Consider the following 18,669-nt stretch of genomic DNA (forward strand, 5'->3'; position numbering starts at 1 on the left):
GGAGATCGGACGGCTGAGGTTGCCTTCTTATAGCGAGCTACTCTCTCTTCCCTCTTTTCTTCCTCCTTTCATTTTCCATCGATTCTCGTGGGGGCACGTTTCTTCTGCACTGTTTTGCTGTGTGCGAGCTAGGGTTTGCAGGGCCGGCGACTGTTGAGATCAGGTCGTTTCCCCAGGTTGCCTTTATTTGCGTCTTGCGCGCACCGTTTCTTTCGATGGTGCTCTCCGTTTCTTGTGCTTAGATCTCAGAGTACGGTGCATATCTTGACTTCGAGTTCAATTCTTGTGCTGCTCGCTTGCTCCTCCTTTCGCCTTTTTGAACGTAGATTATAACCTTGTTCCCTGTAAATATCGTTCCACATTTTCCCGTGTATAGCATCATCCAATACGCCTTGATCACTGGATCAACCATGTTTTTGAGGGTGCATCTCTCGTCTGAAATGGATTCTGCGTTTGCTGTTTATGCATCTAGCCGAGACAAGTCAGATATGATGCGTGGAGACATTGGTTGGAATGCATTATGCCACGCCTCAAGTGTGGATTTTATTTGTCAGTGATAAATTAATGGTTTCTCCCCACACAATCTCTTTCTCATGGGCAACTTAAATTACATTCACCTTATTTAAACTACTTAGCCGCATTCACCTGATTTACTCGGAAGTCTCTTCCTACACACATTGCAAGTTTATCTTTTTTCAGTTCAAATCATTATGCATCAGAATTATTAAGATCTCCAAGTATATAGCATTCAACATCAATTTAGCCCAATGTTATGTGTAAGCAACGCACTCTAAGCTAGAGTGAATACTTGTAGAACGATGCCACCTAAATCAATGCTCTGCTTCTCTGCAGTGCTGGACCAGCCGAATCTTATTTTTGTTTGTGTGATTTTGCAGTTTACTTTTAGTCTATTTCAGGCATAGCTGTTAAACACCAGGGAAACTACTGCGAAAGTGTTTCTGCAGAATGAGCTGCCTTAACAGCATTCTTTCAGCAGGTGATCCACCGAGTGGAGAAGCAAGTGGTGGTGGCCAGAGGTACTATTCTTTCTATTGTGAAGGCTTGTTTCATTCTATTAAGATTCAAACAGATGTGTGGTGCTGCTAAAAAGTCAGCTCATACCTTCACACATTTTGACACATGAGATCATGTACACGCATTCAGTGTATGAGATCGAAATAACATATCCACTATATGCCTCTGCCTAAGTCTCATTCTTTTTGGTCTTTTTGTATCTAGACTGTCATTGACATCTAAGTTGTGACATGTAGGATACCTTTCCACATAGGGTATGCGTAGGATGCTGCCAGATTTCATTGAAGAGTTATTCTGTAAGAAATCCCGGGTTTACAGACCAGGTCCAAACTTTTAGATGGGACTGGATCGTAACGTATCTGTGATCAGCTTTGGTATCCCTTTTATGCGACTCCAATAAGAGATTTATTTTGGTCAACCGTTGTTGTTGGAACCCTTACTAAACCCTTAATTTGCCTTATCTGTATTCTATCAAATTTTGCAAGAACGGGTTACAAGCTCTACAGCAATCACTTACTACATGGTTATTGTTGTCAACAATGACAGATGGATCATGCATCTATGTTTTTCAGAAATGTGATGGCATTGTTTATTTAAGCAAGATCTTTTATCTTATATCGGGCATATTAGTCTTGATTGAAGCTCTCTAGACGATTGAGCATCATTGCTTGGTCATGATTCTATATAGGGTCTCAAGTGATGGAGTTGTTGTATTCATAAAAAGGCTGAGTCTAACAAGCTAACATGTCAATCTAAGATTTCATGATTATTTTGTTCAAACATGTCACAACATTGGGGTATCTAGTGAGCTGGTTACCTTGGTGTGGGCTTGTTGACTTTTGTTAGGAACTTAAGCTATTGTTGTATTTGTTTCCACATTTTGATTTATGTTTGACATCAATACCCTCGAAAAGTTATTAGGGTTTTGGGAGCAACTGCGTAGCAAGTGCTTTCTATGTTAGGGACATTCCCAATTTTATGTTTGGGGATTCATATTTTGTTCCTATGGGGAATTGCCCATAATGCTCATACTAAAAATGTGTGTGTGTGTGCGTGTGCGTGCGCTTTTCTTGGGTGCTCAAGTCCAGACTATACAGTTCATGTACGTCTCAATATTCTTGAACTGCCACTAGCCATGGCCATTTGTGATGCTATGAATGTGTGCTGCGCATATGCTTCTAGCAGTTTTGGGTTGCTTGCATTTACAATTGCCATTGTATAGAGGATTGTGCAAGTTTCCAAGACTTGTTAGTATTGCTGTGTTACCAAAAGTTGCCAAGGCCTTGAACCATTCAGTTTAGTTTTGATGAATCTCGCTATTGGAGCAAAGCACCTACTTTTTGGAGTTGCTATGTCTTGGGTTTCATCAGACTTTAGTGGGCTTGCAAACTTGTAGTGCTCTTCAAGTCTTTCGTTTTAAAGTCCAATCTTCAACTATATTGGGATCTAGAACAAATATTGGATTTGAGCTCAAAATTATTGATAGCACTACCCAGCCTTGTGTTTTTCACTTGGATGTATGTCTAGAACAACAAGGTACTTGCAAACAGAAGTGTGAAAGTTTTTTGCAGCTTAACTAGCTGGCCACTATACAAATTAATTTTTCTCAAGCTTTGCATTGGCAGCTTCATTGTCAACTTGAAGAAAGGATTGTTTAAGATTTTATAGAATTCAAGGAAATAAAAGGTAACACAAGTAGTGTAATCCATATCTTAGATATCAACAGGGTCTCCCATTTCCCATTTATGGAATATGGTTTGTCAAAATTCCATCATCATATGTGCGGAAAGTAGTAATCCGAGATGGGAAAAAACTACATATGGATAAATATTGACTGGGAAATGAGGGTTGAATTTAGCTTTTCACAAGGCTTTCTGTGCAGAGTAATTATTGAAAAAGAAAAGACAAGGTGATTTGAGAAGCAGCTGCATATGTGGGATCTTGTAATTGCAGTGCTTCTACCAAGGTTATAATATTCAGAAAATGTTGAAAAGTTTGAGGTGCAAAACTGAGTCTCGTAATTAATAAATAAATGCTTGGAGTGTATAATAAAGAAAAAAGAACTGCAAAGCCCACAGCTTGGTCCAAGTTTAGGTTTATGCAGCATTATTAATGATCCAGGTTTGTACTTGGGCATCACCAAAAATTGTAATCTTGGACATGGAGAAAAAGTTCAGGCATTGCCCATACCTTCAGTACACAAGGAAAGTGATCATGCATGTTTCATATATATACATGTGAGTGAATGTGCAGTGTGGTTGACAATTCGCTCTTCCAAATCTGTGTTCAGGACCAATCATTGAATACGTATTGCTTAGGTCTTGTTACACCAGCAACCCACCCATTTTTTATTAATGGACTTGGGTAAGTTGCTGATCTTCTTGCTCATCAAATGGGTAACCATCCATTATAGTTCAAACACTGCTGCTGGATTATGTTCTCGACAAGCAGTCCATCCATGAGTCGTCCAAAAAGTTGTGGATTCCTCCTTTTCATTCATAGTTCCTATCTCAAGTCATGCGGGGTGACATATATTTGGCTTCTCTATGTTCATTCCCTGCTAAAGGTGCACGATTTTGATAAGAAGGTTATACTTGTGACTGATGAAGCAGCACAGTTTTGGCTAACTTCTTCAAATTGGCCCAGATTTATACTAGACAGTGCAAATCATTATAATCCATCATGAAAGCATTTTGATGGGCTATTGGAGGTGAATTGCAGTCATTTAGGTTTTCCTTTAGATTCAACCTTTCTTAACGTGAAATGATTGTTCCCTTTTCTTAAGGTCTGAAATGGCTGTAATATAGAACTGTTGTTTTTTGAAGCCATTACATTTTTACCATCTTTGAAATTGCTTTTAGCATTTTTGCTTCTAGGTTTGGCAAGAGCAATCACTGCAATGTTTTAGTACTTAAAATCAGTGCACATGATGGGTAAGTGGATCAGGACTTTAGAAGCTAGGAATTAGTGTTTATTGACTTATTCTAGGATGTTGATGGTACTTATATTTTGTACAAACAGTGAAGATGCAAAATGTAGCTATGGATTTTCAAGTTTAAGGGGGAAAAGAGCCTTTATGGAGGATTTCTATGAGGCCCGATTTGCTCAAGTTGATGGGCACATTGTTGGCTTGTTTGGTGTATTTGATGGTATGCGTTACTAAAGCTCTTAATTTGTTTTGCCTGGCACCCCTTTTGCTCTATCCCCCCAATTCCTATTTTCTCTTGATTCTCAGTGGTTGTAGTTCACTGAAATCTGTCTCAGACCAATTTGTACCATGCTGCAGGTCATGGAGGTTCTCGTGCTGCAGATTATGTGCAAAAGAACCTTTTCGAAAATCTGATTAAACATCCTAAGTTTATTCCTGATACAAGAAGTGCAATAGGTAAACAAACTTAAATCATGTCTGCCAGAGGATTTTTAATGGCATGTAAGAATGCTCTTTATGCTGAAGAAATTTTTGATGATTTAGTTGAAACATATCAGCAAACGGACTCAGAGTATTTGAAAGCTGAAAATAGTCAGCACAGAGATGCTGGCTCAACGGCATCAACTGCTGTTTTGGTGGGTGACCGTCTCCTTGTTGCCAATGTGGGTGATTCAAGAGCAGTTATTTGCAGGGCTGGTAAAGGTAAGCAGGCCTATAATTCAAATCACATGTTTTTGGTGGTGGTTTTTCAAGAATGTCTCATATCGGACTGTGCATAGTGTGGATTTTTAATTGGTTATCATGCTTTCTAAGTATGGCAGTTGCTATACTTTTGATTATCAATTTGTCATTTCTAAAGAGTCTATCTCAAATTGTTAGCATCACAAAGAGTTGTTTTCACCTTAGTTCCTGTGTTTGCCTTCACCAATTGATGGGAGAGAGTAGATGTGAGATTTGTTCGGTGTTTGTTGTGGTATCAATACCATGATGAGGGATTTGGTTGCTGTGAGATCATGAAGATCACAATACGATTTTTAAGCCATGCTAGGTTAAGCGTGGCGCATGCACAAAGTGTGCCTCGAGACGAGATGGAGTAGGCAAAAAGACTTACAATTTGACTCAACTTGTGCAAGTTAATGCAAAAGGAGTCACAATCAAGCACTTTCAAGCATGAGATGTGGACATGCATATTTGGCTGGCTTGACCCTCTGATGTAGTGGTAGAGGGAAAAATGAAGATCAGGAGGCTTGTGCTTGTTACTTATAAGGACAGTGAGTGATAATATGATTTGCACGACTTACTTGACTAGTATATTTTTTGGCTTTAAGACACCACATTAGGACATACTCGAAAGTCTATCTGCTCTTGAATATTAATAGAGCAGGATACTAGGAGAAACACTGAACTGCAACTTGAATAAAGTCCCACTGGCAATTGCTTGCAAACATATATATGTAGGGTTTGCCAATTGCATGGCCATCTTGATATGCAAATTTGAGGTTTGAATTTGCAAGAGATTCATGGGCATGCTCCTTAAAGCTTAAGCATGCGTGTTTGTAGATTTTCTAAGAAATAGAAGCTTCACCTTTCTTGTTTTAAATTGATGATTTGGTTATTTTTGATCATGCTTTGAAGGTCGAGCTATGTGAGCTCGAGATGTGTAAAGCTGCCTCCTGAGGAGACTCTTTAGGACAATTTGTTTGTGCTAGTAAGTGTAGGTTCCAGCAACAAAATAGTTGTGGTACTCCAGTCAGTAAGTAGTCTATTCAAGTCGTGGTAGATTTATTGTTCAATGTTCGATTGATGCGTTTCCTTAGGAGTTTGTTTGATTGCTATCAAACTGTCTATTCTGTTGCATTGGTAAGCACTGTAGTTCCCAATCAAGGCTCCACGAGTGAGTTTATATGCTAAATGAGGAATCCGCTGATACAATAGCCATAGGAACAAATAAGAGTGAGAAGCAAAAAATCAGTTGAGAAAGCGCATGAATGAAAACACTAGAGCTAAAGGGAGTGCATAGAGATGTATGGACAACATAATAAACAATGTATGCCAGAGAATGTAATAAGGGCCAACCGCATTATTGGTGGGATTGGAGGTGGAGCCTTGCTGCAAAGCAACTTGGGGAATAAAGCTGTGGGGTGCTGAAGGACCTGTCAATGACACCACAGATCAGGAAGTGGAGTGTGTTGTACTATAGTGGATCCTGATTGAAGCAACTAGCCAGCACTCCAGTGCTGAGATGCCTTGAAACCTGCATTTAGGGTTTCGACCAGCTGTGCAGCAGTAAGAACAGCAAAATGAAGCAATTTGGAGCTGAATGGTGATGTCGCAGCAAGCAGACCCGGTGCAGACAGCAGCAGTGCAGCACCAACAGTGTAGCTGAGGGAAACAACTAAAGACAGCTGTTTGGGGCAGTGTAGTAGGACGCTGCATTTGGTGGACAGGCACATCTGGAGAGTAGTCCAGTGTTGTAGCGATGTATAGAGCAGTCTCAAGCAGCAAACTCCAATGTTTTGGCAGGAGGACATCAACAGACAAGTTGGAATTTCATCAACCAGGCAGTAAATGAGGTCACATGAGCAGTCAACAGCAATGACTCTCTTGGGTGTGCCAAAGGAGGAGGATGGATGGATGCAGGAGTGGGGATTGCATTAGGGATCCAATTATGGCAATGGGCAGCTGAGAGAAATCTAGTGCTAGAAATGATATAATTGGAATGAAAATGGAAAATGACAACTTTTAATCCCCTTCCACGAATGTTTTTGTTCTATTAAAACTTTTCAAGTTTTGGTGTAATGGAGATTGATTTGGATCTGTTTTTGTAGCACCTAAAAGCCCAATAGGTTGGCCAATAATTTGAGGATTAATCATGACCTGATTTGTTGTTTAAGGCACAATTGTTCAATGTGTTCCTTTTTGGAAGCTAGACTATTGTTGCCGAAGGAATCTATCTATGCTCTAGAAAAGCATTGATCATTGAATTTCAAGAACATGCTAATAACTAGGTTGACAATAGCTTTCAGCTTGTGACACTTTATATCTATTATCATGGTAGGTATGAGCAACTGCAATAGCAACCTACATAGGTTGGCATCTAGTCGAGTCATCTGGATGGGATGGGGTAGAGTGATGAGTACTTTGTGTCTCAAGCTGCCATGTTCTAGAAAGTGGCAAATGACCATGCAACAACACAAGGGCCATCTAGGGCCAAATGAGAGGAGTACGAGTGAACCACATCCATGGAGCATTTCATGGGCATAGAGGGCTGGTTAGGTACATGCTCAGCCATAGAAACCATTTAATAGGTTGTTGAGATGGACAAGCATGCTCAAAAGAGTCCTATGCATGAAAAAATTCTCAGTATAGGGCCTTTGGGATTGTTGGGAAGGATGCAAGAGAGAGAAAATACTTGTTCTTATTAGAGCCAAAAAAACCAAATGCTTGAGTTTAAGTGCCATGCCTAACATAATATTGCTCAACAATCAGAATATTTACTTATTTTTGTGGCTACACATTTCAAGAAAGGAAAGAAAAAACCCTTGAGGCTGAATATGACAAAAATTTCCAGAAATAAATTATTGCATTACACACATAAAGAAGGATTGGGGCGACATTTTGAGTTTCGTGTTCACAAGTTGATTCTTTTTGTTAAATGTTCATACTTTTTGTTTCTTGCTTCTAATCATCTGTCCATTCTCACATGTTCCATCACCCATGCGGGTCGTCACTTTCAATGGACATATCTAGACCATCAAGTTGGAAATGTAATCTTTGTTTTCGGAGCATGAGATTGCCTTGAGGCTATATGGAAGGTTGCCATCTCTAGTCGGTGCTCTAGATGTTTGTGAGCTATTGTGGTTGCAAAGAGGGGTAGCAACAAGAGGGTGAAGTGTTGTGGCAAGAAGAGGCGTCTTTAGAAGTTTTTTTTTTGAAGCTAGCAGATTTTCAAAAGAAGAAGGGGAAGAAGGGCAAGGGCAACTTAGGCTCTTCCTCATTGTTGGATTCTAACACCCATTCCTCCAACCACATCCAACCTGGTCTTAGAGATACGAAGGCTCAAGGCCCACTTATCGTATCATCTTTGTATTCATTATTCATTCACTAGCATTCAACATTTTATAAATTGTGTTCTACATGTTGTTGTACACTTCTGAGTTTCTATATTGATATTGACATCAATGTTTGTTGAGGCACCTTGGTGGTGGCTTGATTGCCGATTGCTTGGGTACCTATGATCTTAGTTAATTGTTATTATTTGTATATACTATGATGTTATTGTTTTTGGCAAATCATTGTTGTGATATGGGGGATGGTGCTGGTAGCTAGGGGTTTTTGTGTGTACACTGTAAAGGAATGGTAAGTATAGAAACTCAAAAGTGTACGACAACACGTAGAACATAATTTAAAAAGTGCTGAATGCTAATGAATGAATAATGAATACAAAGATGATACAATAAGTGGGCCTCGAACCTTTGTATCTCTAGAGCCTGGTTAGAGGTGGTTGGAGGAATGGATGTTGCTGTGTTGTACTCAAATGGATCCTGAAAATGCAGCAGCACTTGTCCACATAACTTTGATGATGTCAAATGGTGGTGGCAACAGTGTATGCAGACTAGTATGCAGAAAATGCAGATTTGGTTGACAAGATGATGACTTCAGCAGCCCACAAACGGGCAGAAGGCTGAGCGAACAGCAGGGCGGCTTGGGTGATGACAAAACGCAATAGTGGGGCAGCTGACAGCTAGCTGAGAGCTCGTGAACAGTAAAATGCATATGCTGAGCAGTAGGTAACAGGCTGCAGATGGTTGTTGACAGTAGGGTGGCCACTAGATGGCTGAAATGTAGATGCCCGAGGAGTGCTGATTAGATCGCCAGCTGGTATGCAGGTTGCCAAGCTGAGATGGGCAGCATAACAGCAGGGGCAGCATTCCACGAATCGCCACAAACTGATGTTGTCCTTTGAAACCAGCCATCCTTTTGGGATAGGGTGGTAGGTGACCTGATTTAATACAATTTACAGCAAGCATAAAATTCACGAGTCTAAAATAAGTATTTTACGGCATAGATCTTGGACAAATGACACTCCATTGGCCCCAAAACTGGTCCTTGCAGTATTTCTTTGACTTTTATTGGTTGAATTTGTAGTATATGGAGATAATAGGCTAACAAATTCCATCACTTTGGGCTGTCACCAATGACCACCAGCATCAGGATCCAAATTTGCCTATTGATTTTGATACAATTTGGGCACAAATTGAACCAAGAACAGTTGCATGCAAGTCAAATTAAACATGGATGAGTTTTGCCTTTTAAATTAGCTGCAACATCTGCAATTGCTGCTGTTGCCATCGTTGGGTCTTCAATTAATGGACATGAACTTTGAGGTGGTTGAGAAACCTTAATTTCTATAGGGTGTTAAGGTTTTAACAGCAAAATGTACTACTATCCACCTTCAATCTGTTGACAAGGGTTGAAAATTTAATAGAGAAAATAGAAAATTACTTGGAGAGTGAATCTTTCAAATGGTAACATTGCTGGCAATTTTGATGGTCCCAATAGCTTCAAAAGAGTGGTAAACTCTAGTGCAACTAGCGAGTCCTCTTCTATTGTCACATCTCACTTAGTTGAAGGAGGAAACTTGCTGCACTTGTCCTATTGCTAGTGCGTGATTTGTTGTGGCTTGATTTTGGCAACTTCCTGTCCACTTAAAATCTCTATCTTATTTGTTACTTGATTGGAAAGGCCACCCTGATACTCTCATCCAGCCCCAAACTACCTTTCGGATGCATGCATGGCAAGTTCTCTCTTTGACCGACAAGCGATATACATTCTAATGTAATCTCTACCTCTAGACTTTAATTTTCAGCAATTAATTAATGGATAAAAACTAATAATTTTATTGTGCTTGCCATTAATTGGCCTTTTCTCTATCCGCATTTAATGTGCTAAGTCCTTTAAACTTGGAAGTTGTTTCAACTTTCATTTGGCTTTAGTTTAGCATTAAATGTTTAATTTTTGGTTGGCACAAATGAATTTGATACAAAAGTCATTTTCAAGGCTCATTTAATACTGTAGGCCAAGTTAGGTTTTGGGCTTGTTATTGTGCTAAATTTAACTTGTACTTCCCATCTGCACAGCTTAATTATGCCAGAGTTAAGCAATAAATAGACACGTTCTCATGATAGATCTCCCAAGTAAAAAGATCAAGTTGTTGTAAATGCAAAGGATTGAATGGAAGAAGAAACACACATAAACTCATAAATAATGAACTGCAAAGGCATGGGTTGTGGACAACCTGTAGAGTGCTCCTAGCCTCTCTTCCTCCCTGCTCCTTGCGCACGGGCAGGGTATAGTGTGGATGTATCAAATGATTATGAGATGGAGAAGGGCCAATCTTTATATAGGTCGAAATGATACAAAACAATAAATAGACCAATTGGTATCTGATGAGGCCATTAATGCAAGTCGGCCAACTATAAATATTTCTCTTCTTTAGAAATGAAATGCACTTAGTGTGCTTGTACAACCATGGATACCTAAGCCACCTAGGTGTCTTAGAAAGACATTGATGTTGATGTTGATTATACCAATCCTTGACTATGGATAGTAGAAATAGATGAATCTTGATACATGTCACAAACTAGCTTCACAAAAAGCACAGTTATGACCATGGATTCCCCGTCTTCATCAAGACTATAAAAGTGTTTTCTTATGTGAGAATAGACTAGGAGCAGAGATTGCTCTTGGTCTCACCTCCCATTGTGAGATTGAAAGGCAAACTAGCTCTAGGATTTAAATTCATCAAACTTCATTGGTACCAATAGAAAGCTATGCTTGGCATAGTAGCAAAGAAACATTTTTCTTTGAGTTTGAAACTTATGAAACGTTTCTTGAAGTAAGAAATGTTTCTGACATTAAAAAAACGTAGGGTTTTTTTTTTTTTTTGAGTTGGAACCCAAAAACTATGGTTTAGAATATAATATCTAAATTGAAATAAACATCTATATAGTCTATGTACAATATGGACTAAGTCAAGTTGTAGCATCATGATTTTCATTCCAAAACAAACTAACAAACTGTCAAAATCCAGAATAAATCATAATATGTCATAGATAACTCATAAATGAGACTCTTGAAGCAAGACGAATACTAGATTGACAAAGTCCAATGGCTAAACAAATTCCCAAAAAAGTCAATCGCTCATCTAAAATCTTGAGCCCTCACAAGTCATTACTCATCATCATCATCATCATCATGTTTAACATTGCCTGATAGTTTTTGTAAAAAAAACAAAGACTATCTTCAGTATAAGTGACAAGTCAATAATGAATCATGGATATGTAACATATTATTCTCAATTGATTCTCATGTATTATGACTCAAGCTCAATTGGCCTTTCTTTGTTTATAAGAGAGTTCCATAGAGGTTTAGAATCTTTTTTACTAGTTAAAAACTATAAAACCCCTATATAAAAAAACTGGTGTTTCTTATTTTATTTCCTCTGGAATGAAATCTATGAAACACATTTCAGACGTTTCATTTCTAAATGTTTCTAGCGTTTTTGGCTACTATGATGCTTAGGGCCCACCATGCTTAGGGCCCACCACTTGCATTAGTTGAGGTTCACATGTCCTATCGCCACCACTTGCTCACACTCTCTCTTTGGCATTGGAGAGTCTTGAGGGATGATGGTCCCACTAGGTGAAACCAGCCTTACTTTCATGGATGGGTGGTAATTCCCTAATTGCACCTTAGTTACAACAGTAACATTTATTACAAAACTAAAAAATGCAAGTTAACTTACAATCTTGGACAATGGATACCCTATTGGTCCCTAAACTGGTACCCCTTTCGGTATTTATTTAACTTAATTAAAGAAGAAGTTAATGTACAATGGGATTCTCCCAATCCTTTTTGGTATTCCAACTTTTCTTGCTGTCCAAAATGACCAATAAGTCTTCAATCTGATTTGCCCCTTGATTCGGGTAGTCAATTGACCTTCACTTGCTTTAATGGAGATGGAAAATGTCCCAAACTCATTGAATTACTGGTCCCTCTGCTTGAATTTGACTAAAAACAATTTCAGCCCTGTTGAATCTAAGTCTTGGAGCTTTCAATTTTTGGTACACTTCTCGAGGCTATTGCTAAATCTTAATTTTTGTTGTAGATTAGGGTTTACATCGGAGAAATCTGAAATTTCTCAGCCTTTGGTGATCTCAATGCTGTAATCTTCGGAGCAAGGTTGGGAGATGAGAGAGAATGCTGAGGAGAGAGAAAATTCAGACTTTCTTCTCGAAGAACTGAAGAAAATTTATCATTTATTGCTGCTGCCCTATCTCAACAGCTTGTAGATGCAAAGATCTGAAGAAAATCAGTCATTTATTGCTTTTGCCCTATCTCAACAGCTTGTAGATGTTGTCACCTGTTGTTGATTGGTCTTCTCTTGCCCCTAGCTGCCTCAGAAGATCCTCCAATGGTTGCAAATCAAACTAGCAGCATCTCCTTCTTCTCTCTTGCATATTTAATACATTAAAATGCCTCTCTCTAGCCTCTAAAGACGTTTTTCAGTCTTGCATGGGCATTTTTGACAAGTGGTAGCCTTCCCAAATGTTTTTTAAAGCATTATCCATAATTAAACGTTAATTTTCAGTCTTTAAATACTGAAAATTAATCTAAGAGTTATTTCGGTGCCCTAAAAAATAATTTGATTGACCAATAATCAAATTGGCTAGGCAACTTCCATTCCCGAGTGTTTGTGCGCTATCTTTGATCATCAGATTGGCATTAGGTATCATTAGAGGCCACTTCTCTAGTGTTATTAACTGACACTTATGGCCAAATGAATGACCTAGGCCAACAATTGGTACGAGATACCACCAAGTATTTGTGCGGCATAACTTATAGCAACTTTTGCCTTTGACATCTCGTGATTTTCTTGTGTCAAGGGCTTGTAAATTTACTTTGATCCCAATTACACTACTTAACCATGCGATTGGACTTAATTTATATGTTAAGTGAGGTTCCAAAAATACATGTTTTCATGACACCAGGGCTAGATGAAACCTACCTTCTTGGAAAGTGTGGTAATTTCTTGATTAAGCACTTAATTACAACAATGAATATAACTTGAAATGCATAAATCACCTTAATAATCTTGGACATTGGATACTTTGTTGACCCTAAAATTGGTGCCCCTTCGGTATCTCTTTAAGTTGATTTTCAATGGAATGAGTACAAGCTGAGATTCATAATCTCCTTTGTTGTTCCAAAAGCCCCTTGCTATAGCAACAATCAACAATCAATTCGGGCCCATTGCCCCTTGATTTTTCACTTAGGACTTGCACAAATGTTAATCAACTGGCCAAATGCTGCCCCAATTTAAAATGAATGGGTTGGCATTTGAATTCCTCGACAATTACACAAATTTCAGGTGCTGAATTTAGTGTATGATGCCTTCTTTTGTTGGCACAGGTCCCAAGGTGGTTGCTAAACCCTAATTTTTGCAAAAAATTAGGATTTACAATAGAGATCTCTTTACTTTCCACAAAATTTGCCTGAGATCTACTCAAAATGCTTGAGATCTCGTGAGAATGGGTTGGAAAAGATGAGAGAGAGCCAAGATGAGAGAAATCAGATTTTCTTTGTGAGAAAACCCTAAATTTTACCTGTTGCTTGCTCCAGCTTGCATTAAATATAGTCGCCTATTGACAGGCACCTTCAAAATGTTGTAACCTGATCAACAAAGTCATTGCTAGCACCTAGAAGACTATTACTTGCTGCCTCTTGCCTACTGAGGCCCCTAGATGGTCGTCTTTTGGAGCAAATTGCTGTTCTTTGATAAAAAAATGAATCAGCAGGTCTCTCTCTTCCTCTCCCAAGTTGTAAACTAATTGAATGGTTGAGACCCAGTCCTCAAAAGCATTTTCTTAGTTTGCATGGACATTTTTGCCAAGTGGCAGCCTTCTAAATTTATTCTTCAGTAGTATCCAACCATTTAATTAATTTTTAAAATTAAATAATCTTGAAAATTAATTTTAGGTCTTCTTACCCTACCCAAATTTAAAGTGTCCATCCATAATTAAATTGGCTAGGCCATTTGCAACTTGTAGTGGTCCCCAACCTCTGTTGACCCTTAGATCGGCATTAATGAATTAATTAATTAATGCTAGTCCCTAGTGTCACCACAGACACTTATTAGCCAGCCAAATAACAATTCTAGGGTCAAAATTGACACCAATTGATCCCCAAAGCCTAGCTAGCAAACTTATCACAACTTTTGCCTTTGATACCTACTGCATCCTTGGGGTCCTTGTGTTGTTACCATGAAATACTTGCTATGTGCATCACCTGTGCTAAACAACCCTGTACATTTGATTAATAACTTAATCAAGTTCATAGCCTCATGACACTAGAAGAATGATTAATGAGGTTATCATGGCCTTTGTTGCATGGTCGAAATTTGAGTCGGAATCCAAGGATAATTAAGAATTGAAGGAGTCCTTGCCCTTCTTCTCCTTTTGTTTTCACAATGTCGCCAGCTTTTTGCAATCCTTGTAGAGGTGCCCCTTGCCATAGTGGTAACATTGACCCTTCTTCTTCTTCTTCTTGTTGTCACCCCTTTGTGAAGCAACCAAATTACTTTAAGGTTGGCTGCCAAAGTGAGATGGAAACTTGCCTTGTAATTGTAAGATAGACTTATGCTCAAGTAGCATCGATGTTATGTGTGAGAAATCAGTGGGGGAGTCTTATGTCTCAAATTGTAAGGCATCTGCAAAACCATGAAATTTCAAAAGCAATTTGTAAAGAATAGTCCCTAGCAAGTGAGCTTTGGGAAGAGCAGACTACATGTTTCAAAGCTCATCCTAGATCCGTGTCACTTGGAGAATGAATGATTCAATGTTGTCAATTGCCTTGAATTGGATATTTTGCACTTGATTGTAGTCTATATGTTTTGAAGCTCATCCTATATCATGTCACTTGGAGAATGAATGATTGAATAGTGTCAATTGCCTTGAGTAAGTTTTTGTGCACTTGACTGTAGAGGGTTAGCAACAAGTTTTTGTGCACTTGACTATAGAGGGTTAGCAACCCTGATGGTCAACGGAATGTCGTACATAAGCTAAAACTTCTCCCACTAGGAGGTGACCACTGGAAGGACTTCCTTTGAGATGCATCAAAGAAGCATTGAATATGCTTTGGCATTGTAGTTGTCCCAATCTAGGATTTGTTCCTCATAATTGTCCTTGTCCCAATCTGATGGAAGAGGAGAGGGTTTTCAAGGACACAAAGTAGAACTTGAAACAATATACCAGAGAGACTTTTGCTCAAACCATACTGTTGTAACACTCATGAGCTTAAAGGCCTTAGGGGGTGTAGAGAGAATACATGGGGCCTTATGGTTAATTAGCCCAATATCGAGAGTATAACAATTCAAGCAAGAGAGACCGATTCAGCTTGAGGATGAGAGAGGAACATGATGTGAAGTGAGTGTAATGAACAGAGGCACAACAACTGACACTTGTGAACCTTGCCTTGGTGCGTAGGTCAGGCTGAAAATGCAGAAAAGATGGAAATGCAGGCAGGTGCCTACCCAAAAAGAAGTTAAATGTTAGCTGTTCAGCATAGACGACGGCAAGGCTGAAGAAAACACAAGCTGTAGCAGTGGAAATGCATCGTTTAGCAGTGAAAACGCAAGTAAACAGGTTGCCCGGAACCTGTAAACTGCTGCCTCAGCTGTCAGATGAGGTGCCCAGGCCAGTTAGATCAGGACAACAACAAAACACAAAGTTTGCAGTAGTTGGGAAGAGTGATCAGACTTGAACCAACAGTCAGAAATAGAGGACAGCACGATAACTAAGATGCTTGGGCTTTGATATGATGTTTGAATAATGTGGAGCAACGGAAGCAAAAAGATGAAGTTGCTGTAGACACAGAGAACTGAATAGAAGTGCAAGAGACATGAATTCAGAGGTAGTGAACTCGGGGAAACAAAATCCATATACAAAGCACAAGAGCATGCAAAGGCACGGGCTGTGGGCAAACAGCAGAGAGCTTCTGGTCTCCCTCTCTGTAGCAGGATGCAGTGTGCATGTATCGAATGATTGTGAGATGGAGGAGAGGCAGCCTTCATTCAAGCTGAAATAATACAAAACAATAAACAGGTTGGCAAGCATTTGATGATGCCATTAATGGGGGCTGGCCGGCCATAAATATGGCTCCTGCTCAGATGACAGAAATGTAATGTACTCACAGTGTGTCCATACAAACATGATATGTACATTGCTAACATAATTACCTTAATATTCTGTCTACTATTTTGGCAACTGGACCTCCCTTTGATGGAGGAGACATCTCTATTTTAGTATGTGAGCGGGCTCATGTGGTTTCCAGATGTCCAAAGCATAGTGTGCGTTCACACTTCTCATCAGTTCAGGAGTCAATAGTGGGTCAAGATATCAGACACACAAGTCACTTCTGGAGGACAGAAAATGAGTGTTGCCATTTTGCGAAACTAGGTATAAGAGAGTGTTTGTGATGTGACTATGGATGCATGAATGGGCAACTGATGGGCAAAAGAGAGTACCCTTGCACGTCTTTAATAGGCAGATGTGTGTGTCGTTTTTACATCTAAGCATTGGCCAAAGAACACCATTATGAACCAGAAAGACCTAAATTAGCATACCTCCAGCCTCCAACCCAGCATTGATTACTATGTATTATCATACTTGTAAATATATTCATATATAATTTGTGATGCACACTGCTTACTTCACAAGGGGCAAGTCTAGAGTTTCCAGGGTTACAGAAAAACAAACAATATTTTGAAGCTCAGCTGAGCATGCTAGTAGAACTGTCAAATGGCAGCTTATAGACTGGATTGAGAGAGCTTTTCTTTGATTGGGCAACGCCTTAACTGATGTGGACCGAAGTGTGGATGATGGTGAGGCAAAGAATGGCAATGTCAAGTTATAGTGATGGTGGATGGGCCCCACTAGGTCGCCTGTATGGTGTCCTGAAACAAAACCTTTTTCCTTTTTTGGGTTTTTGGGGGGATAGGAAAGGGATGGAATGGGGATGGTTTGAGGGTGTTCACGTGGGGCTGTAAGACCATCGTAGTGCTGTTCCCTCCCACAGGTGCGCACATGCTAGCATGAGTGGGTACAAAACAACATTTGTACGACATTCACTCTCTTTCCTTTTATTGGGCAAGTTAACAGGTATATGCACACATGGAAAGGGGGTTTCACAAACGAGAGAATGCTCCCAACAATTTTTACAGGTGGCTTATGTGCCTCTTTGAGTCTGCTTCCTTAGATGTTTAAAAGTATTACTGATTTGGTGTGTTGCTTTTGTGTTGTCATCTGAAGGATATTTAGACTGTTGGTTCGGTAGATGCATTGACTCATCTAGCATTCTTTTTCCAAATTGAGCTAGAGGCATCATGCATTAGTTTGCTGAATGAGTCTATTTTGCTACTGTTGTAATTGTCACATTGTGGTAGCCCAGTTGTCATCTGCTGAAGGCATTTATCAGCTACTTGACATTTTTAGGTCATTGGTAAAGAACAAATTCTGTTTGGATTGCAGCTGTTGCACTGTCAACTGACCATAAACCAAATCGTAAAGATGAACGTCAGCGGATTGAGAAAGCTGGAGGAGTCGTCATGTGGGCTGGTATTATAGCATACTCCTTTCATTGGACATGGTCAATGGCTATCTGATGCAGCAAATAGGATAATAAGGTTTTTCTGTGTCTTGCCATTTCTGAATTTGCAGGTACTTGGAGGGTAGGAGGTGTCTTAGCCGTCTCCCGTGCATTTGGTGACAGACTGTTGAAACAATACGTAGTAGCAGAGCCTGAATTGCAGGTAATTTCCGGATTCCTTTTTTTCTCTTCGCAACAGTTCGCTGTTTCATGCTTGCTGGTCTGTAGAAAGCTACTTATTGCCCTTATTACCGCAGTTACTGATGCTTGAGCATTAGATTAATCCCACTGTTCTCATTTGTAGGAGGAGACTATCAACGACGAGGTCGAATTTTTAGTTCTTGCAAGTGATGGTTTGTGGGACGTAGTTTCAAATCAGGTTAGCATGCAATATATGCAGAAGCTGTTAATATTTGATGTTGTTTAATGCAAATTGGGTCAGTACTACTGTATAAATTGTCTGATGTTTTAGGATGCGGTTTCAATGGTGCAAGCCATTCCTGATGCTGAAGAAGCAGCAAGAAAGCTAACAGAAGAGGCTTTGCGTAAAGGAAGTGCAGATAATATTACATGCATAGTTGTGCGTTTCCATAATGATGCAGCCTAAACCTGGTTGTGTCTGTATAGGGTGCAGCTTGAAATTTGTATGCCATAACACCACATAAGCTTCTGGAAGAAGTATTGAGATTTCATTGTGTGCTATTCCCCACAGGCTTGTGTTTTTTGAAATGGGTCATTGTTAGAACTTCTCTTTAGCATCAGAAATCTTTGTCAGCTGTGGCAGGGTTTGTGTTCTGTTGGTGCGGGTCCTGAGAAATTCAGTACAAATTGAAATGTTAAAATTGACGTAGCTGTTTAGTATGAAAGTTATGCGTCTCTCTACAATTGTGCAAACATCCGTCATTACACCATAAGCTAGGTTGCCTGCATTTGGGAAGTTCTGTATTAGTTGTACACTTAACCTTTTTGAGAGAGAGTGCTTGTGTCTATGGCTGGGA

General features: G+C 39.5%; 1 protein-coding gene across 2 annotated transcripts; it reads left to right on the top strand.

The window, feature by feature from the left end:
- Window positions 1–46: 46 nt before the first annotated feature.
- On the top strand, window positions 47–18,363 carry LOC148010987 (putative protein phosphatase 2C 59). Of its 2 annotated transcripts, XM_087672265.1 has the most exons (10): window positions 47–163; window positions 897–1,037; window positions 3,912–3,968; window positions 4,057–4,184; window positions 4,322–4,420; window positions 4,508–4,666; window positions 17,554–17,640; window positions 17,743–17,834; window positions 17,976–18,050; window positions 18,144–18,363. In XM_087672265.1, exons 2-10 carry the CDS (start codon window positions 967–969, stop codon window positions 18,276–18,278), a joined length of 903 nt encoding a protein of 300 aa, XP_087528391.1. In that variant the 5' UTR covers window positions 47–163; window positions 897–966; the 3' UTR covers window positions 18,279–18,363. The 2 variants fall into 2 exon arrangements, with proteins under 2 accessions (XP_087528391.1, XP_087528392.1); XM_087672266.1 differs by lacking the exon at window positions 3,912–3,968 and having other exon boundaries at window positions 48–163.
- The last annotated feature ends 306 nt before the right edge of the window (window positions 18,364–18,669 follow it).

The sequence above is a fragment of the Lygodium microphyllum genome, chromosome 29, assembly GCF_053477565.2.
Source record: "Lygodium microphyllum isolate KBCC chromosome 29, Lygodium_microphyllum_v1.1.10, whole genome shotgun sequence".
Taxonomy (NCBI): domain Eukaryota; kingdom Viridiplantae; phylum Streptophyta; class Polypodiopsida; order Schizaeales; family Lygodiaceae; genus Lygodium; species Lygodium microphyllum.

Excerpts from the sequence above, each read along its gene's own strand:
- LOC148010987 (XM_087672265.1), top strand. The coding sequence starts at position 967 with ATGAGCTGCCTTAACAGCATTCTTTCAGCAGGTGATCCACCGAGTGGA. Across the intron at positions 1,038-3,911 it reads GCAAGTGGTGGTGGCCAGAG|GTTTGGCAAGAGCAATCACT; the intron begins GTACTATTCTTT and ends TTTTGCTTCTAG. Across the intron at positions 3,969-4,056 it reads AAAATCAGTGCACATGATGG|TGAAGATGCAAAATGTAGCT; the intron begins GTAAGTGGATCA and ends TTGTACAAACAG.